General features: G+C 38.0%; 1 protein-coding gene across 4 annotated transcripts in view; it reads left to right on the top strand.

Moving 5' to 3' along the window:
- PDHX (pyruvate dehydrogenase complex component X) overlaps nucleotides 1-16,813 on the top strand; it is a 37,012-nt gene that overhangs the window by 2,234 nt on the left and 17,965 nt on the right. For 3 of the 4 annotated variants that reach the window (XM_039552144.1, XM_039552143.1, XM_039552145.1), the window contains exons 2-5: nucleotides 4,905-4,988; nucleotides 9,675-9,775; nucleotides 14,675-14,880; nucleotides 16,150-16,248. In XM_039552144.1, coding sequence (XP_039408078.1) covers nucleotides 4,928-4,988; nucleotides 9,675-9,775; nucleotides 14,675-14,880; nucleotides 16,150-16,248 — 467 coding nt within the window. In that variant the 5' untranslated portion in view covers nucleotides 4,905-4,927. Of the gene's footprint in view, nucleotides 1-532; nucleotides 618-4,904; nucleotides 4,989-9,674; nucleotides 9,776-14,674; nucleotides 14,881-16,149; nucleotides 16,249-16,813 lie in introns of those variants that run through there. The other variant, XM_019282993.2, reaches the window with a different exon arrangement.

Here is a 16,813-nt window from a genome sequence, read left to right as displayed (position 1 = left end):
TGTTGCCTCTAAAATGAAAACAAAGAGGAAGAGTCATAAGTTCTCTGGTAAAATAGAGCTCCTTTGGACATAAAACTCTTGGCTCCTAGTTAGACAATATCAAGTTAAGTCAATTTCATTTTAGCATTAGTTTTATTTCTCTGTTTTTCTGTTTCTGAAAAAGCCACTATTTGAAGTATTGGTTCATGTGGATCTAGGCTTTCATGTGACATGAGTTTTTGTTTCTCTGCGTGTTTCTGTCCTTGTCTGTGGTGCTGGTAGGGGAAAATTTATTTTGCATAATTAATTCGGAATGGAATTCCTAGTTTGTTGGTCACAGAGAAAGAGGAAAAACTGAAAATAGAAAAAGTAGAATGACCTCTTTATGTTAGAGGTGTGTCAACTTTTCTTTGTTTTTAATGTTTCATAATCTTATCATTGGTGTTAAGTTGCAGTAAATTTTTCAGTTCTCTACTGACTACAGAGTGTGTGTAGGAAGTTATGAAATATCTCTCTGGTGGGACACAGAGCATTTAAAGCATTTGTCTTTAGTTCATTGCAGGTTTTTTGGTTTGAAAATGCTGTAGTTGTTCCACGTTAAAGGAGGTCAAAAAGAGGCATTGGAAGTGTTATGCTGAGTAAGTACAAAATTGCCTCTCACTGAGGTTCTTAGGTTGTAGTTTATAGGAAATGATAGAGGTGTACTGGTCTGCTCTCTTAAAGCCCTGCTCTCCAGTGTTTTTGCTATGCAGCCTAAATATGCATTGAATCCCTTCAGGGAGAGGGAAGGCAGCAGAAATGTTCCCAGATTCAACTTGATTCTTGAAACGTGTGAACAGGAACAAATTCTCTTGGATACACAGCGAGCTGCCTTTGAGACAGCAGCCTTTTTGTCACGTGAAGTTTGGGTTCTTTTTAAGTCTTCCTCCATTTTTATTCGGATAATTGATGTGTATTAACACAGTTACTGTTGGTAGAAGTAAAAATCAGTGGATGGTGACTGGGAGTTCAGAGGTTTCGCATGCTTATGGTTCTAAATTCTAATATGCCCATGAACTCAGTCTTTGAGATTCTGTGCCAATTGCCAGAACTTTTTCCTGACCCATAATTACAAAGCAACAATATTTACTTCTCAAAGTGCTTGTAAGGGCTGCCTGTATAGTGCAGCTAACTTACATGAACACAGTGATTCTTTTTATTATCCCCCTTTTTCATTTAATGAGGGCAAATAATATTTGGTGAAGGCAATTCTTCACTGTAAGCTTGCTTTTCTTTGTAGAGGCACATTTAAGCCTGGCTTTTGTATGTGTATGGTCATTAACTAGAAAGCAATTAAAATAGCTTTGAAAGCTTTGTTGTAGCTAATGTTGTGGCATATCTCGTGCTCAACAAGGCTCTTAGCTGCAGGAGCACTGAACTTCTCCAAACCTGGGCCTCTGTGCATAAGCATTAAATGGATACACACGGTCCTTCCTTGTACTTTGTATCCAGTTTTATTTGTTTATTTGTTCATTTCATGGATACTTGCTGCTGGAGTTCCTCTTCTAACTTGATGAAAGGACCAGAATGGATTGTATGTTTTGTGATCGTTACTGATAACGTTGAAGGGAAAATGTTGCAGTGGCACAAATTTGTTGCTCACTTTTGTATTTGTGCCAGAGTATGAAGCATATTCTGGGAAATGGATCAAATAGCTCTTTATGGAAGAGAAATGTGAACCACCATGTTTAAAAATTAATTTTTTCCTCATTAAAAATGTATGTTATTTTTACTTTTTTTTAGTGAGGTCTGTCCACTAGTTCTCAATAATCCTAGGTATTTGTGGGATATGACTTCAAAATAATGTTTTGATTGTCAAAGCCAGACTTGTCAAGTTAGACTAATGAAACTGTGAACAGTTCTTTGCATTCTATAATGTATTGTTTTCTACTTGCTGTTATTGATACATACTATTTTTGAATAAATATGTATAGCCTAAGACAATTGTTAACTCATACTTTAATTTGTCAATCATACTTCAAATACTACAAAACTTTATTTGGTAAATAAACACAGATAAGCATTCACATGCATAACATAGTTCATTTTTCTTATATTAGTCCAAAATGAGAGGTTGCAAGAAGAAACTTTTTAAAGAAAGTGCTTGGAGGTAATTCAGATGGGAATTGTGAGTGTTACAAGGAACATTGTCTGGATACATTTCTAAACATTACAGTCATGAGTAATATTAAACTGAAACTCCCATGGAAAGACTGATGCAGTCTTCTGGGAACATCAGCCATGCAGTTGAGCTCATTTCCACAAAACTCAAGTGTTTTGGGTAGCACGATCCTGATGGTGTTGCTGTCTTGGGGGCTTTAGGGAATAAATAACTCACTTTTGGCTCTTGGTGCATTTTAAAATGTCGACGTAATTGATGGCTACATAGGTCATTAGAGGTTTGCTACACTTTCCATTTCACATTTTTAAATAATTGTAGAGTGGTTTGGGTTGGAAGGGTCCTTTAAAGGTCATCCAGTCCATCCCCCCTGCAACAAGCGGGGACATCTTCAAATAGACCAGGTTGCTCAGAACCCCATCCAACCTGACCTTGAATGTTCCCAGTGATGGGGCATCCACCACCATTCTGGGCACCTCTGTCATTTTAAAAATCGTCCTTACACCTAGTCTAAATCCTCCCTCTTTCAATTCAAACCATTACCCCTTGTTCTATTGCTGTTGGCCCTATTAAAAGGTCTGTCCCCATCTCTCTTAAAAGCTCCCTTTAGTAAGTATTGAAAGGTGGCAATAAGGTCTTCCTGGAACCTTGTCTTCCCCAGACTGAACAGCCCCAAGTCTGTTGTCGTTTCTTCGTACAAGAAGTGCTCTGTGGATACAAAAATGCTGCTAGCAAGGATTTTCTTGCTATTTTCTAAGTCTGTGAGAGACTTTTCTCTCACACAGAAGAGGTAGCAGAGTTCTGTAAACAACCAAACACCTGCAGCCTTGAAAAGTCTTGTTTATGGTATAGTAGAAAAATATTTTGACAATGGATGTTTTAGGATTCTAGCCAATCACCCCCAAGGGGTGGCTGATCCTTTGTCCAATTAGACTATGAAGAAAAAAGTCTATAAAAGTTTGTAAAATAATTAAATAAAAGCAATCTTGCTGCACAGTTCCTGCCTGCTGGATCTTCTCTCCTCCTCCCTACAGCTGCAGGACACGGTAAAATACCCTAGGGCATTTTTTTTAATAGTGCTCCATCCCTCCTCATTTTTGTGGCTGTCCTCTGAACCCCCTCCAACATATCCATGTCTTTCCTGTGCTGAGGATTCAAGAGCTGGGTGCAGTACTCCAGGCAGGATCTCACCAGAGCAGAGCAGAGAGGCAGAATCACCTCCCTCCATCTGCTGGCCACACTGATTTTTATGTGTCCTAGGCTATGTTTACCTTCTGGGCTGTGAGCCACAACCTGCCACAAGACAGCTTTTCAGCCACTAGTACCTCTAAGAGACTTGTCACCAATGTCCATGGGGCACTGAGATGAGGACCACTACCCTCTGGATGCGACCATCCAACCCATTCCTCACCCACAAAATGGTCCACCCATCAGATCCTTATTTCTTCAATTTACAGAGAACAGTGTTGGGGGGAACAATGTCAGAGGCCTTACAGAAGTCCAGAGAGGTGACATCCATAGCCCTTCTTTGTCCACTGGTGTAGTCATTCTGTCATAGAAAGCCACTAGGCTGGTCAGGCAGGACTTGCCCTTGGTGAAGCTGGGCTGTCCTAAATCACCTCCCTGCTCTCCATGTGCCTTAGTGCAGCTTCTGGGAAAAATAAGGGGCAAAAAAGAAAAACTAGAAGAATTTTGAGCTGAAAAGCAGATAATAAAGGAAAAAAAATTGAAAAAGGATTAATTTCTAAGATTTTTTTTTTTTTCAGCTGTTCCCGACTACTCCAAGCAGTATATAGCAGCTGGGAGAAATGTGGTGTTGTTTCCTACTGAATGATAACAATCCTTAATGCTGAATATTAGAGAAAAGGGACTATGAAGCAGAACTGAACCTTGCTGTTGTATACAATGTACCTTCTATGTGTCTATGTCTGTTCTGTAACTGAACACAAATTCAGATGCAATAGTTCAAGAAAGAGCCTCAAAAATCAGGTACTGGAGAGCTGCTTTTACAAAATTGTATCTAAAAAGATACTTTTTCTTGGCCTCATAACTATTCTTAAAAGTTCAGAAGGGTAGTATTGCTCATATTAATGTCAGAATACTCCTTTGGTATAGAGGATCAGATGACAAGAGGTGTAATTTGCTGTGAAGCCAAGGACTGTGCTGTATCCTGAGCTCTACCCTCAGAAGAATCCCACTAACATGGCACACAGTTGCTGTTATGCAGTGCTGCTTCTGCATATGGATTTACTGAGCCAAGACAAAATCACTGACACTTGAAATCAATAGTTTCCTGCAAAGTAGACACAGTTTTCTAGTAAAAAGAATAAACATTAGAAAAGTTTATCAGTGAAAGAGGTAGATCATCAGTGTCTGAAATACTAGGATCACAAGGGCTTTATTAATTTAAAGGATACGCTTTGATCTGGAAAAAATTCCACATCCTGGGTCAAGGAGGAGAAAGAGGACAGAAGAAAGGAGGATGTAATGCTTTTGGTGGATTTCGAGATGATCAACAGAACTTCAGGTCTAGGAATTCAGGGCTCTTGAATTTCCATTTCTATTGTAATATGCCTTGTTTTCCTTTGTGCTCTGTGGTGGGCATGCTTGTATGTAGGCTTAAAAAAGGGAGCATCATAGTGAATCTTTTGTTCAATTATCTTTCAGATTCATGCACTTTTAGTTTCATTTGTGTTAAGCAGTTATCTGAGAAAAAATTTATACTGAAAAAATACTACATTGAGATAACCATATGCTTGTTTTGCAGGTACACCTGGTATTAAAGTTCTTATGCCTGCACTTTCTCCAACAATGGAAGAAGGAAACATTGTGAAATGGTTAAAAAAGGAAGGTAAGGTAGCATTTTCTGTGGTCACATTTTCTGTAATTTTTCAGCTATGTAAATCTATTCTGTAAGAATAAGATTATTCTTCTGGGTTATAGATTAGTATTTTGTAGCAAAATGTTTGGTATATGGACGCTGTCATCATGAACTATACCTGCTTTGAAATTGTTGGTTCTTGAAATGTTTTTTGGCTTAATTGTCTTCCAAAAGGTTGCATTGATCATATTTTTGAAAAATTTCCATTCGGCTGTTCCAGGGTGTGAGTGTGTTGCTGTTTTTAATTCCCAGTGTTGTCGTGCTGAGCAGTAACTTTGGAAGTCTGGGAGCCATTGAGTTTGGGGAGGGTCTCTCTTTCATTATTCTGCTGTGTTAGGGAATACCATGAAAGACACGGTATTTTTGAATATATTTTTTAATATCTTGATTATAGTCTACAGTTAAAGCTGAAAGAAGTTTAGATTATTTTCATAAACCTAATACCAAATGGGGAAATTTTTCCCATAAAGAACCCCAACTGAAACCCAACCTACTCATCCAAAAAAAGCCTGAACTCTGCACTCTGACAACTATGTGCTTCTGTTAAAATATTTTGGAGCAACTGGATAAAAAGTCTGTCAAGTTTCATCTTCACGTAGGTTGCATGTAAATGAAAAATGATCTGTAGAAAAGTGAGCAGTTCCTGTTCTGTCAGGACACCTTTTTCCCATTTACTCTTCCCTGTCCCTTCTTCAATTTTATATTAAACCTGAATTTTGACTGTAGTTTTGGTTTCCAGGTAGCAGCTGTCCATTGGTATAGGATGTCTTGCAGGGTTTTGGATGGCAGTAGGAATATATCTTGTTCACAGGCATTTTTAGAGAATTAAAGAGATGGATACATCTGGAGAAAAGAAAATATGTCGAAGCTTATTATCTTCGACAGACACAATTTGGATAGCTAAACATGTTTTGGCTATTGTGCCTAGATAAGCCTTTTCCTTTGGCTTACCCTTTTAAGTGTTGATACAGCTTCCATTAATGTGTTGCTGGAGAACTTTGCTTTCCTGCATTTTGAGAGGTGACTGAATGGCAGCTTCTTGCTCCAGTAGTGGACTTGACCTTTTACTCATGAAACTTTTAGTAAGAATTTTTGCAGAATTTACTAGGAGCAATACAGAAGTTTATGTCTATTAAAAAAAAGCACCAGTGTTCTTGAAACTTGAAGCTTCAGTTAATCAAGTCCAAGGTTATGCAGAGAGGAAAGAATGATCCAAAGTCCTTTTTATATTTGTTAGTTGTCAACAATTGTAAAACATTAAAAATCAACAATAGCCTGTCTTACAGTAATTATAGCATTCAAAATTGCAAGAGAAAGCAAAGAGAGCTTAGTAGGAGTTGAAGTACATTCCAGTTTGCTCCCCAACAGGAATGAATCAGCTTTCCTCATAAAAAAGTGTTAGAATGTAGAAGCTATACAGTGGTTTTTCTCATTCTTTCCACTAGCCTTCCACCCTAACACAAAAGAAAAAAAAATCTCCACACCTGCTTTAATTAAATTAAAATCAAAGCTTAATTAATGATTGGACTTTGAAAGAAAAGTATTTTAGTATTTTTATTGTTCTGTTTTCTATTTAGAAAGAAGATCAAACCTGAATATAGTATTTTCTCTTATTGGCCACATCTGTGACCATAATTAGCTCCTGTCAATACTTTTGTTTCCTCTAAGAGTCTGGACAATAAACATAAAGACAATATTAAAAAAAAGAAATGAAGATAAATTTTGAAGAAAATAGTGAAGTGATTTATTGCTTACACTCCTCTCTGTAAGGAATGCTCTTAACTACTTAATTCTCTAGAGCATTTGCCATGTAAAAGTAGTGTTATTGCTGAATATAAATGTTTGACAATCTAATATCCAAGAAAATATTTTTAAGCAGCTGACAGAAGCAAGTTGCTTGCATGTGAAATGTTTTTCCCACTGTATGACCAGAAGGGGTCAGTGTAATACTATTTTGATAATTTTTCTGTTCTTTGTGTAAATATCAAGTGTTTTCATTTTACGGTTTCACAAGGATGGACAGATAATTTCACTACTGCAGAAAGGAAAGAGCTGAATTTAATTGACAGCTTTACTTTTCCTTCTCATTGTTAATGCAGTTTCATGTTGATTCCTGTGGGTAATAAAGTCATTCTCACAAAGATAAAATTATGTTTCGAAAATCTTGTATTTATTATGTATGAATTTAATGTTGATGAAAGATGGTAGACTGACAGCCCAGGAGACCAAAATCCTCTTGTTAATGTGGGCAGAAAACAGAATATACAACAGTGCTGGCAGCATCCACGCGCTGTGTAACTCTGCTACCTTGTGACACATCAGCTCCAGGGACTTCAGTATCTATGTTCAGTCAACTCTGTTTTTATTTGCAAAGAGTACATTAAGAAAGGCAGTTTGTATCTTGTGATTTGGATACTTGTCTGTCAGTAGTTGAACAGAGCACCAAGGCTATTGGATGCCCACTGGATCTGCTAGAAAGATACTCTGCTTCACTAGAGATCCTAACCATTCAGCCTAGCTGTAAGAATTTAATCACTAAAAGCAAACCAAACCAAAAACAAAGGAAGAAAAAAACCCAAAAAACAAACAAAAAAGCCCAAACCCTGCCCAAGTTTTTTCAAGGGCATTGCTCATTATCTTAGAGAGCTCCCATTCAGGCAGCTTCTGTTGCAAATACTGCTCTCAGTTTAAAGTGTAAGAGCAAAGATACACTTTGCAAAAATGTTCTTTCCTAATCCTAATTATTGGAAAAGCTGATTTGTAATTGACATCAAAGTGTGCATCAATTAGGAGCAATCAAAAGTTTTTCAATCTCTAATGAAAATAAGTATTGTCCTTTCTGTTGTACTTGGGTACTGAAATACACATAGGACTTGAATGCTGTGGTGAAGTATTCTTAGACTGCTTTTAGTCAATTGCCTTTCAAATTTATGTCGACTTTATGGCTGCAGCAATGAAAGGAAAACAAAAAAAAAGTAGTGGAAAAGTGGTTTATCCAGTTCTCTGAAGACTTTTCCTCTTGCCTTCCCTGTGCAAGGTAACAGTTTTCTGTGAACAGCCGCCTCAGGTACCCAAGTTGGGATGTGATGTGTGACAAACGCATGGATGAAGGTGTTTGGCTTGGCTGGCCAAGCCTGCTGGAGGTACTGCTGCTGGTCTCTGAGCACTGAGATTTCTTTTTAATGGTGCAGAACACTTACAGTCTGATGGCAGATGAAGATACAGAGTTAAGATCCTTTCTGCTTGCCAATCTTAGCTCTGTAAATTACAGAATTTGCCCAACAATTTGATTTCTTAACAGCTGAGAAGTACTTGCCTAATGATCTGATATATAGGCTACTTGAATTAATGATCCAGTAAAATTAAAACACTGGTATAGAGCCTGGAGTTTTGACTTCCTCTTATAATAAAACTGTTCATGCTCTAGTTATTGCAAAGTGTAATGTGGCTGTTAGATTATTACTTTAAAAAGATGAAGTATATTTCTCTACCAATTTCTGTAATAGGAACGTTTATGACTTCTAGAATTATGTAGGTGGCTGAGTTTTTGATGTTTTCATTTAACACAAATGAGGTACAACACCTCATTTTCCCTTTCTAATTCATGTAGTTGTGAAACAGGAAACCTTTTTTTTATAGTGTTTGTCTCTTACCTAAATATAGGTGGTAACCTGCACTAGGTTTTAATTCTGCTCCTTAAGCACAAGAGAGTAGTATCAGTAGTTAAGCTAAATGCTTAGACAGGTAATGCTATTGCAACATTTCTGGTAATGGGGAAATATTAAAATTTTACTTCATATAAAATTGTAAGCATGTTTTAGGCTGGTATGCGTTGTCTCCATAAGGAAAAAAAGCTGTATTTTGTTGGAAGCCAAAACATTCAACTACCTTACAGTTTTTAATGTAATTTCAGTTTTAATGTTGGCCATCTAGTCAGTATTGATTTGTTGAAATAATCCAGACACATAATATCTTTATCATCTGCTAGCAGATACAGTTACTCTTCAAAAGCAGAGGAAGAGTATGCTTCAGAATTAATCTTGGATTTGTGTAATGTAGCAAAAGCAATTTGTAGCATTTGTGCATATTCTTATTTCACAAAGTAAGTATGAATGAATGAATGCTTAAAAAGACCTTTCTGAACTATGTAGGAGATTAAGCAAGCTTGCAGCTGTGCTTTCCCGAAGACATTAAAATTCCTGAGGTTTTTATTTGAATGTCTTTAATAGTATAGATAGCAGTTACAGAACTATGATACCATTGTCATAAGCAGTTTTAGATAGCTTGCTCTGACTGGTGGCTACCAGTGAATGTGGAAGGCTCAGTATTTTATTCTTGGCAGTGCTATTGAGTATGGGGTTCTGGAAATAAATTTCATTGTGTGTGTACTGCCTCTTGGAAAGCCTACTGTAAACATCAGTACTTGGAACATGTCAGTGTTCTGCCACAGCAGTTTGTGTTTCTTGAATCTTGGTGATTTTCTTTGGAAAGGAAAGATACAATATGATAAGTAATCATGGGGGATCAAGTAGGTATAAAATAGATTAAAGAATACAAAATGACTATATTAGATGGTGAATATTTATCTTCCATGGTTAAATAAATCTAAAAAGAAGCTTAGGGGTAAGTATTCTTAAGTTCTGTTGTGTTTTGCAGGTGACACAGTGAATGTTGGAGATGCGTTGTGTGAAATTGAAACGGACAAAGCAGTGGTTACCATGGAATCAAGTGATGATGGCATATTGGCTAAAATACTGGTAGGGATCCTGCATTTCTGAGTAGGGTGATGTAACTTCTCTTCAGACTGTTTGCATATTGCCTCAAAAACTAGTTTAGATAGCTAAATTTCTCCTCAGCATTCAGAAAAATGCACTTGCTTGCATTCCTAGGGAGAAATAATTGTTCTGTTTGTTCCACGTAAGTACCAGACTATTGGTACGTGGTACATGATTCTATATATATTTAATGGATTTTCACTTAACCTGATTGAATTAGGTTGTTTTGTATGTTTTACACCTTGTGAATTATGGCGATGAAATATTGTAGTTTATGACTCCTCTTACACTGAGTTATAGGAAAACAAGTAACAATCAGTTGGAATATGGAATTTTGGGTGGTACTTTACCCAGGACGTATTGTCTTTGTGCTAGATTATCTTGTGCTATCAGTCAAGGTGGAATGGTATACAAGATGGGCTGACCCAGAGAACAGTTGAGTTAATAATATCCTCTATCAAAATTAGATTGATTAAGCTTAATATAAAGAAGAAGAACTGGGATGAGTTGCAAATTTTCTGAGCAGTCTCAGCTGGTGGTGTATTGCAGCTGTTTCTTCTCTCCCTCCTCAATTATTTAAACAATAGGCTGAACTGGAAGAATTTGGAATAAAATAAAAATATGAGAGATGTGTACTTACAGTAAATATGTCATTTGGTCAGGGTGGTCTCATCTAGGGAATATCTACCCATGAAGTGTGGATCACATAATTATACAAATTAGGCATACTAGTATTAATTGCAATCCAGCTACTTAGGAAACAGCAGAATGGGCATGGGTACAAACTAGTTCCTGGAGCCATGAGAAAAGTCTACCCTGCACACAGTGAGACACATATTTCTGCTGCTATTACAAAAGCTTTTTAGATTGGTGTATTACACTTCCTATCTCTTCTACAGTTGCATTTTCTTACATCAGCATGTATTTGCACAGGTGTCTTTTGGAAAAACAGAAAAGGGAGAGTATTTTCCTGCGTGGCAGCATTTGAGAAGTGATGTCCTGTTTAGTATCTTCCTTTTTTGAATAAGCAAAGGCAACATCCTTTGCAAAAGTGAAAGTGTCAAGATAGGTGTGGGGCTGGGTAGGAAGGAGAGGGGATGTAAGATGGAACTCAGCTGTAAGTGAACTCTATCAGGCTTACAAAAACTGTCATTAGTGTTTAATTTCTACAGGATAACTTGCATTTGAGCACTAGTGTATATAGACAAGTAAGAGTTTTTAACATCTTTTTCCTTCTTTTAATTGCGTTGCTAAATAGTATTTTTTTCACAGATGTTCAGTCTTTTTGTACCACCTTGAAACTTCTGAGTTTTTGTGTACAACTGTGGAATAACACACTTAATAAGTTTCAGAGGATCTATTCTGCTATCCCTGGATGAAGTCTCACATTAGATGTATTTTTTAATGTGATTTTAGTCTCCATGTAGTTATTTAAAGAATTGCTGGGCAGTGCTTTCACTATTTTTAATTCTCTTCTTCAGTTTTGAATGGTTCTGAAAATTAGTTTGCCCCTAATAGCCGTGACAAAATCTTGTGCAATCTATTCTGCATTTGCAGACACTGCTTTGTTAGGTTATGTGAGGAGGAGATATGGGGATTCTGTCTGTCAAAGTATTAAAGAATTAATCCTAGGGAGATATTAAAAAAAAAAATTGAACTTTGCTAAGTTTCTTTAATAGTAATTCATGATGGCTACAAGTAACATTAGTATTTCAGAAGCTGTGGGGTTTTTGTTTCCTCTCTTGTATGCAAATGCCTTGCAAATTTCAAAATTTCTTTGTGTGTATTGCTCCTGTGGCACGTTTTTTGATAGATCAAAGGCAGACTTTCCAGCAGCTGCATAGCTTCCATGTAGCTATATCACTGTCATGGAGCAGTGACATTCAGCCTTAGTTATATCCATATCATCCGGTAACAATCCTATGCCAAGAGCTGAACCTGAGAAGGAGATTCCAGGAGGTAGAAAATAACTATAACGTGTTTCAGGATAAGGGAAGAGAGGCAGCTTTATTGGAGTAACATGAACAGATCATTATGCAAACCCAGTCTTCAATGGATTCTTTTAATCCTTGGACTCTAGAAATGGTGGGCCAAAGAATTAGAGTACAGAATAGAGAGGCTTTTATTCCAGTCTCCTAAAAAGTACAGAAGAAACCTAATGTTTTAGAAACTGAAATAACAAGTGAGCAATAAGATCAGAAATTTTCAGATTTTCTTTTCTTTTTTCTCTAGCTCAGGTGTGATCCTTGGTTGTCTTTCTGCAGTACCTGGTGGATATTTCTGCTCTGTATTGGGTGTTCAATAGATGTTTGTGTAAGGCTTATAAAAAAAGCTGTGTCAGGTTTGTGGATGGACTGATGATTACTTATTGAAAAGATTATCCTTCCAAGGGCCACTCAGAAGTTTAAGATGTGATGTAGTTGGTGGGAATTTAGGAATGTTTTGTGCCTCTGAGCTATCATCTGGCCAAATTTTACTCACTTTCTAAAAGAAATTAGACAAAAATGTTGTGCCTTTTGATACCAGCTAAAATTCTGAACCATCTTCACGGAGTTCGGTATGAAAAACTTGAGCCAAATAAGCACAGTCTGCTTAATGCTTTGGGTTTTGCATTTAAACATAGAAGGTTCATTAGGTTGAATTAATTCATGTTCTGTAACCCTTCTTGGCTTTTCTTGACTGTATAATCTGTGTATGGTTTAAGAAAGAGCAGGCTAACGGTAAAATAGAAACTCATGCATATATATTTCTTCTCTATCTGAATAGGTCTTTTAATGATCATGTCTGATTCAGTGTAAAATGCCATAAAAGATTAAATAACTGAATGAAATATTAGAAGGGTAATTTCAGAATGATGATTATTCTTTCAGTAGAGTTGCTTCTTAAATTAACACTGATTTTTTTTTTTCCTAAAATACTTTACAGTTCAATTAGGAACCAAACAGATGATGAATGATTGTTTAAGAACTGTAATTAATTGTTGAGGGATAGACCTAGAGCAGGTAGCTGGGTGTGCAGCTGCAGTGGGAGCTGCAGGTTGTGCCCTGGCTGGGGAGCATGGTGGGAGCCCCAGGCAAGGGGCCCTGACCTGGTGCTGACCCTTTGCACCACAGAGGGCAGAGGGACCTGTGGCACCGTCCAGGTGACCGGGGACTTGGACACAGCAGGAGCCGAGGACTCAGCAGGGAGACCCCAGGCTATCAACAACACAGACTGAGGGTATAAAAGCACAGGGATTCCTTTGTTCATGGTCCTTCCCCAGAGGCATGAGCTCAAGCTGGTTTTGTGTTACTGGGCCACAATTAAAATTGCTTTAGGGATCCAGGTGTCTGAGATTCTGCTATGGGGAAACCCAGGGCTGAGCTGTAAGGAAACCCTGTCTGACTGTGTGAGTGTGGAGTGTGCAGGGAGCCAAGGGGGACACCCATGGGGTCACTGGAGCCACCCACTGTAAAGGGGCTTCGGTCCCAGCTCACGTGGTGGGACTGTGACTGCCAGAGTGGCTCCTGGATGGTCAGACAGGAAAGTTTCCCTAACATTAGTCTCCATTACCATTTTCTCATTCATGACCTAAATGAGGATTGGTATGGAAGCCACTTTGTGTAAAAATTCCATTGCAGAATGAGCCAGCATAAGCTCTGTCCATTTTTCTTCCCAGTGGAGGAAATAAACATTTACTTTAGTATATATTTGTTAGTGACTAAAGGATTATGCTGCAGTGGCAAAAGCTCCAAGGGAATTTTATTTCTCTGTACACTTAATCTCTAATTTTTTCTCCCTGTCATGGTCACCTGTGCTTTGTTGGCTTGTCAGCAAAGTTAGGATTTTTTTGACTCTTCTTGGCTACATAGAATCATTGACTGGTTTGGGTTGTAAGGTGCCTTAAAGATCATCTCATTCCAACCCCCCTGGCAGGGATGCTGTTCACTAGATCAGGTTGCCCATCCAACCTGGCCCTGAATGCTTCCAGGAATAGGGCATCCACAACCCTTATGGGCAACCTGTTCCAGTGCTTCTCCACCTTTGAGTAAAGAATTTTTTTCTAAGAGAAACTTGCCCTCTTTGATTGTAAAACCATTACCCCTTGTCCTGCCTGTATAAAAAGGCCCTCTCCCCACCTTTTAGGTACTGAAAGGCTGGTATAATGTCTCTCCAAAGCCTCTTCTCCATGCTGAACAACCCCAGCTCTCAGCCTTTGTAGGAGAGGTGCTTCAGCCCTCTGGTCATCTTTGTGGCCCTCCTCTGGACCCACTCTTAGCAGGTCCATGTCTTGTTGAGGATCCCAGACCTGGACACAGCTCTCCAGGTGGGGTCTCACAAAAGTGGAGTAGAGGGGCAGAATCATCTCCCTCTCCCTGCTGGCCGCACTCCTGCATTTGCCTTTCTGGGCTGCAAATCTACACTGTTGGCTTGTGGCCATCCTCTCATCCCAGAACCTTCAAATCCTTCTACTTACTTCAGCTCTTTCTACATCTGAGTTTCTGGGGTTCATTGACGTTTATGCAGGGGTTTTTTTATTGTGAGTAATGAAAACCTAGCAGTGACTCAAAAATCCAGGAGATGAAAAGTTAAGCAAAATTATAACAAGTTTTCTTTTTCTATTCTAGTTCTGAGCTGCAAAGTCTGTGTCTATAAAAGGTTACTTTGATTTCTGAATGCTAACTTTAGGTGTATTGGATTTGGGGCATAACTTAATGTTCCTCTCCTTATAATAGCAATTATAATTAATTTTAGTCTTGAAATGTCTAATTAATAGTAGCAATAAAATGGGATCAATCTTACTGATGAATTGTCATTAATATGCCTGAAACTTTGACATCTACTTGTTCTAGTCATATTAGAGCAGACAGAGTAATATGTAACTTAATGTTCTTAATTTAGGTGGAAGAAGGAAGCAAAAATGTTCGATTGGGCTCAATAATTGGTCTGCTGGTAGAGGAAGGACAGGACTGGAAACAGGTTGAAATGCCAGCTGATGCTGGTGATCCATCTTCTGTGGCTCCACCGGCACCTGCAGGTGCCTCACCTCCTGCAGGTCCTGCAGTTTCAGCCCCTCCTAAACTGCAACATCAGCCTGGGAAATTGCAGTAAGTTTCTATGTTTGTTATGAAATGGAACTCTTTCGTAGATCAGTAGAACTGAACCAAGCACAGTCTTCTGTCCTTTTTTATCTAGTAGTACGCTGTTAGTTTAAGAGTGATTAAGTATGAATGAGGTGATAAACCTTGCAGGCCTAGAATATGTCTTTGCTCTAAAGCCCAGTAAGTCAATTCAAACAACATAATTGTATTAATTATTTTTTTATTAATTTAATTAAACATGCTTTTATTCGGTCATGCAATTGATTTATGAAGTTGTGCTGATATAGGATGGACACCAGTGCTTATGCATCAGACGCTAAGTGTACCTATGACTTGTTTTCTATTTGTTTGAGGAGAAAAAATAAACAAAGAAATGGCACATTCCAAAACCCTTCCAAGCTGTTGCATTTTTGATATTAGAAAAAAATTATTCAAATATTTTCATAACAGTGGAATGTGAAAAACTTAAAACAGTAGGTTTATGTGCTCTTTGTTAGTTCGGTTTGGATCCGTTGGTATTCTAAGCATTGCAAACACCTTGGATGGGGAGTCAGGCCCAGTGTTAGTCAGGTAGCAATAATCCATAAATCAGTGCTTCATATCCCAGGATATATCCTGTTTGGAGGATATATCTTACTTGTGTTGTGGGGCTTTTTTTTCCCCCCAACCTCGTTACCTTTTCTCTCTGGCTTGCTGTGTTCTAAATGCTGCCAGCATTTAGGCTTTTCTCGTGCAAGTGGAAGACAACTAACTGAAGTCATTGCCCAGGCATTACCTGTAGTAGGAGGATGATCCACAAAGGGATCCTTGAAAGGGTTATGTTTTTCCTTTTAGTACCAAAGATAATCAGAAGTGCTTTTTCACTGCAACTGTTGGAGATGTATCAGCATGTTTAGAACCAAATGATCATTTATGATATGGGGTTTTTTTGGCAAGGGCTTAATGGACCATTCTTAAAATTCAATGAGGTGCAAATGTAGTCTCCTTTAGGAAATAATAAGTAGGAGATTTTGTGGAAAGACTTGAAACCAAGTATTTATTCTTTTCTGAGTGTGTTGTTGCTTTGTATCTAAGAATTCTAAAACATTTTCTCTAGATGTTGGCTTTTCTCCTAATTTCAAAAGGCAAATCGTGTTAAGATGCACTGGGTACTCTGTACCAATGTACTCTGCTTTGTAGTTCACCAGAGAGAAATGTAGTTTCTCATGGTGTACATTAAGGAAATAAGTTAATCTTAGTATTTAAAAAATGTATTTTTTCCCCTCATTTCTTCAGGGTTCGCTTAAGCCCTGCAGCTCGCAACATTCTGGAGACACATGGACTAGATCCAAGCAATGTTACACCTACTGGGCCTCGAGGAATCTTCACTAAAGAGTATGTAGATAATTTGGTAAACTTACAACTTCTGATACTAGAGCAATCTCCATTAGTTTGAAGTTTATTTATTAAAAAATCTGTGTCTTTGTTCCATTTTTTGCTATGGATGGGCTTAGTTAAATTTGAAAAACCTGTTGAAAAGATAGGGAGAATGGGTTAGGAAATATTTGAAGAAGCCCTTAATTAGTAAAAAACCAAAAAATATATTTGCATTTTTTAAGTCCCATCTTAGCTGTGTGGTACTGCTGTCACATTTCCTGCAGCTCAGCCTAATGGTGGCTATTGCCTCCTAAGCATCACTGTTAGCTGCCGCTATGGATCTCAAGAATTGTACTACCCAAGATGCATGCAGAGCCATAATAGAATACCAGTGGCCTGTTTTCTTCAACCCCTTTTCTTTAGGGAGTTCAGATCTTTTGCTTTTTTTGCTGCAGTTCTGTTCTGAAATCTGTCAGGATTTCATTTTTTCCCATTTTTATTAGGCTGGGGGAAGCAATGAAGTGTAATCATAAGAAATTCCAGAATTCTGTTTTTCTCCCACGTTTCCTTTTTTTCCTCTCTA

The sequence above is a fragment of the Corvus cornix genome, chromosome 5, assembly GCF_000738735.6.
Source record: "Corvus cornix cornix isolate S_Up_H32 chromosome 5, ASM73873v5, whole genome shotgun sequence".
Taxonomy (NCBI): Eukaryota; Metazoa; Chordata; class Aves; order Passeriformes; family Corvidae; genus Corvus; species Corvus cornix.
This window is presented reverse-complemented; position numbering and strand designations above follow the sequence as displayed.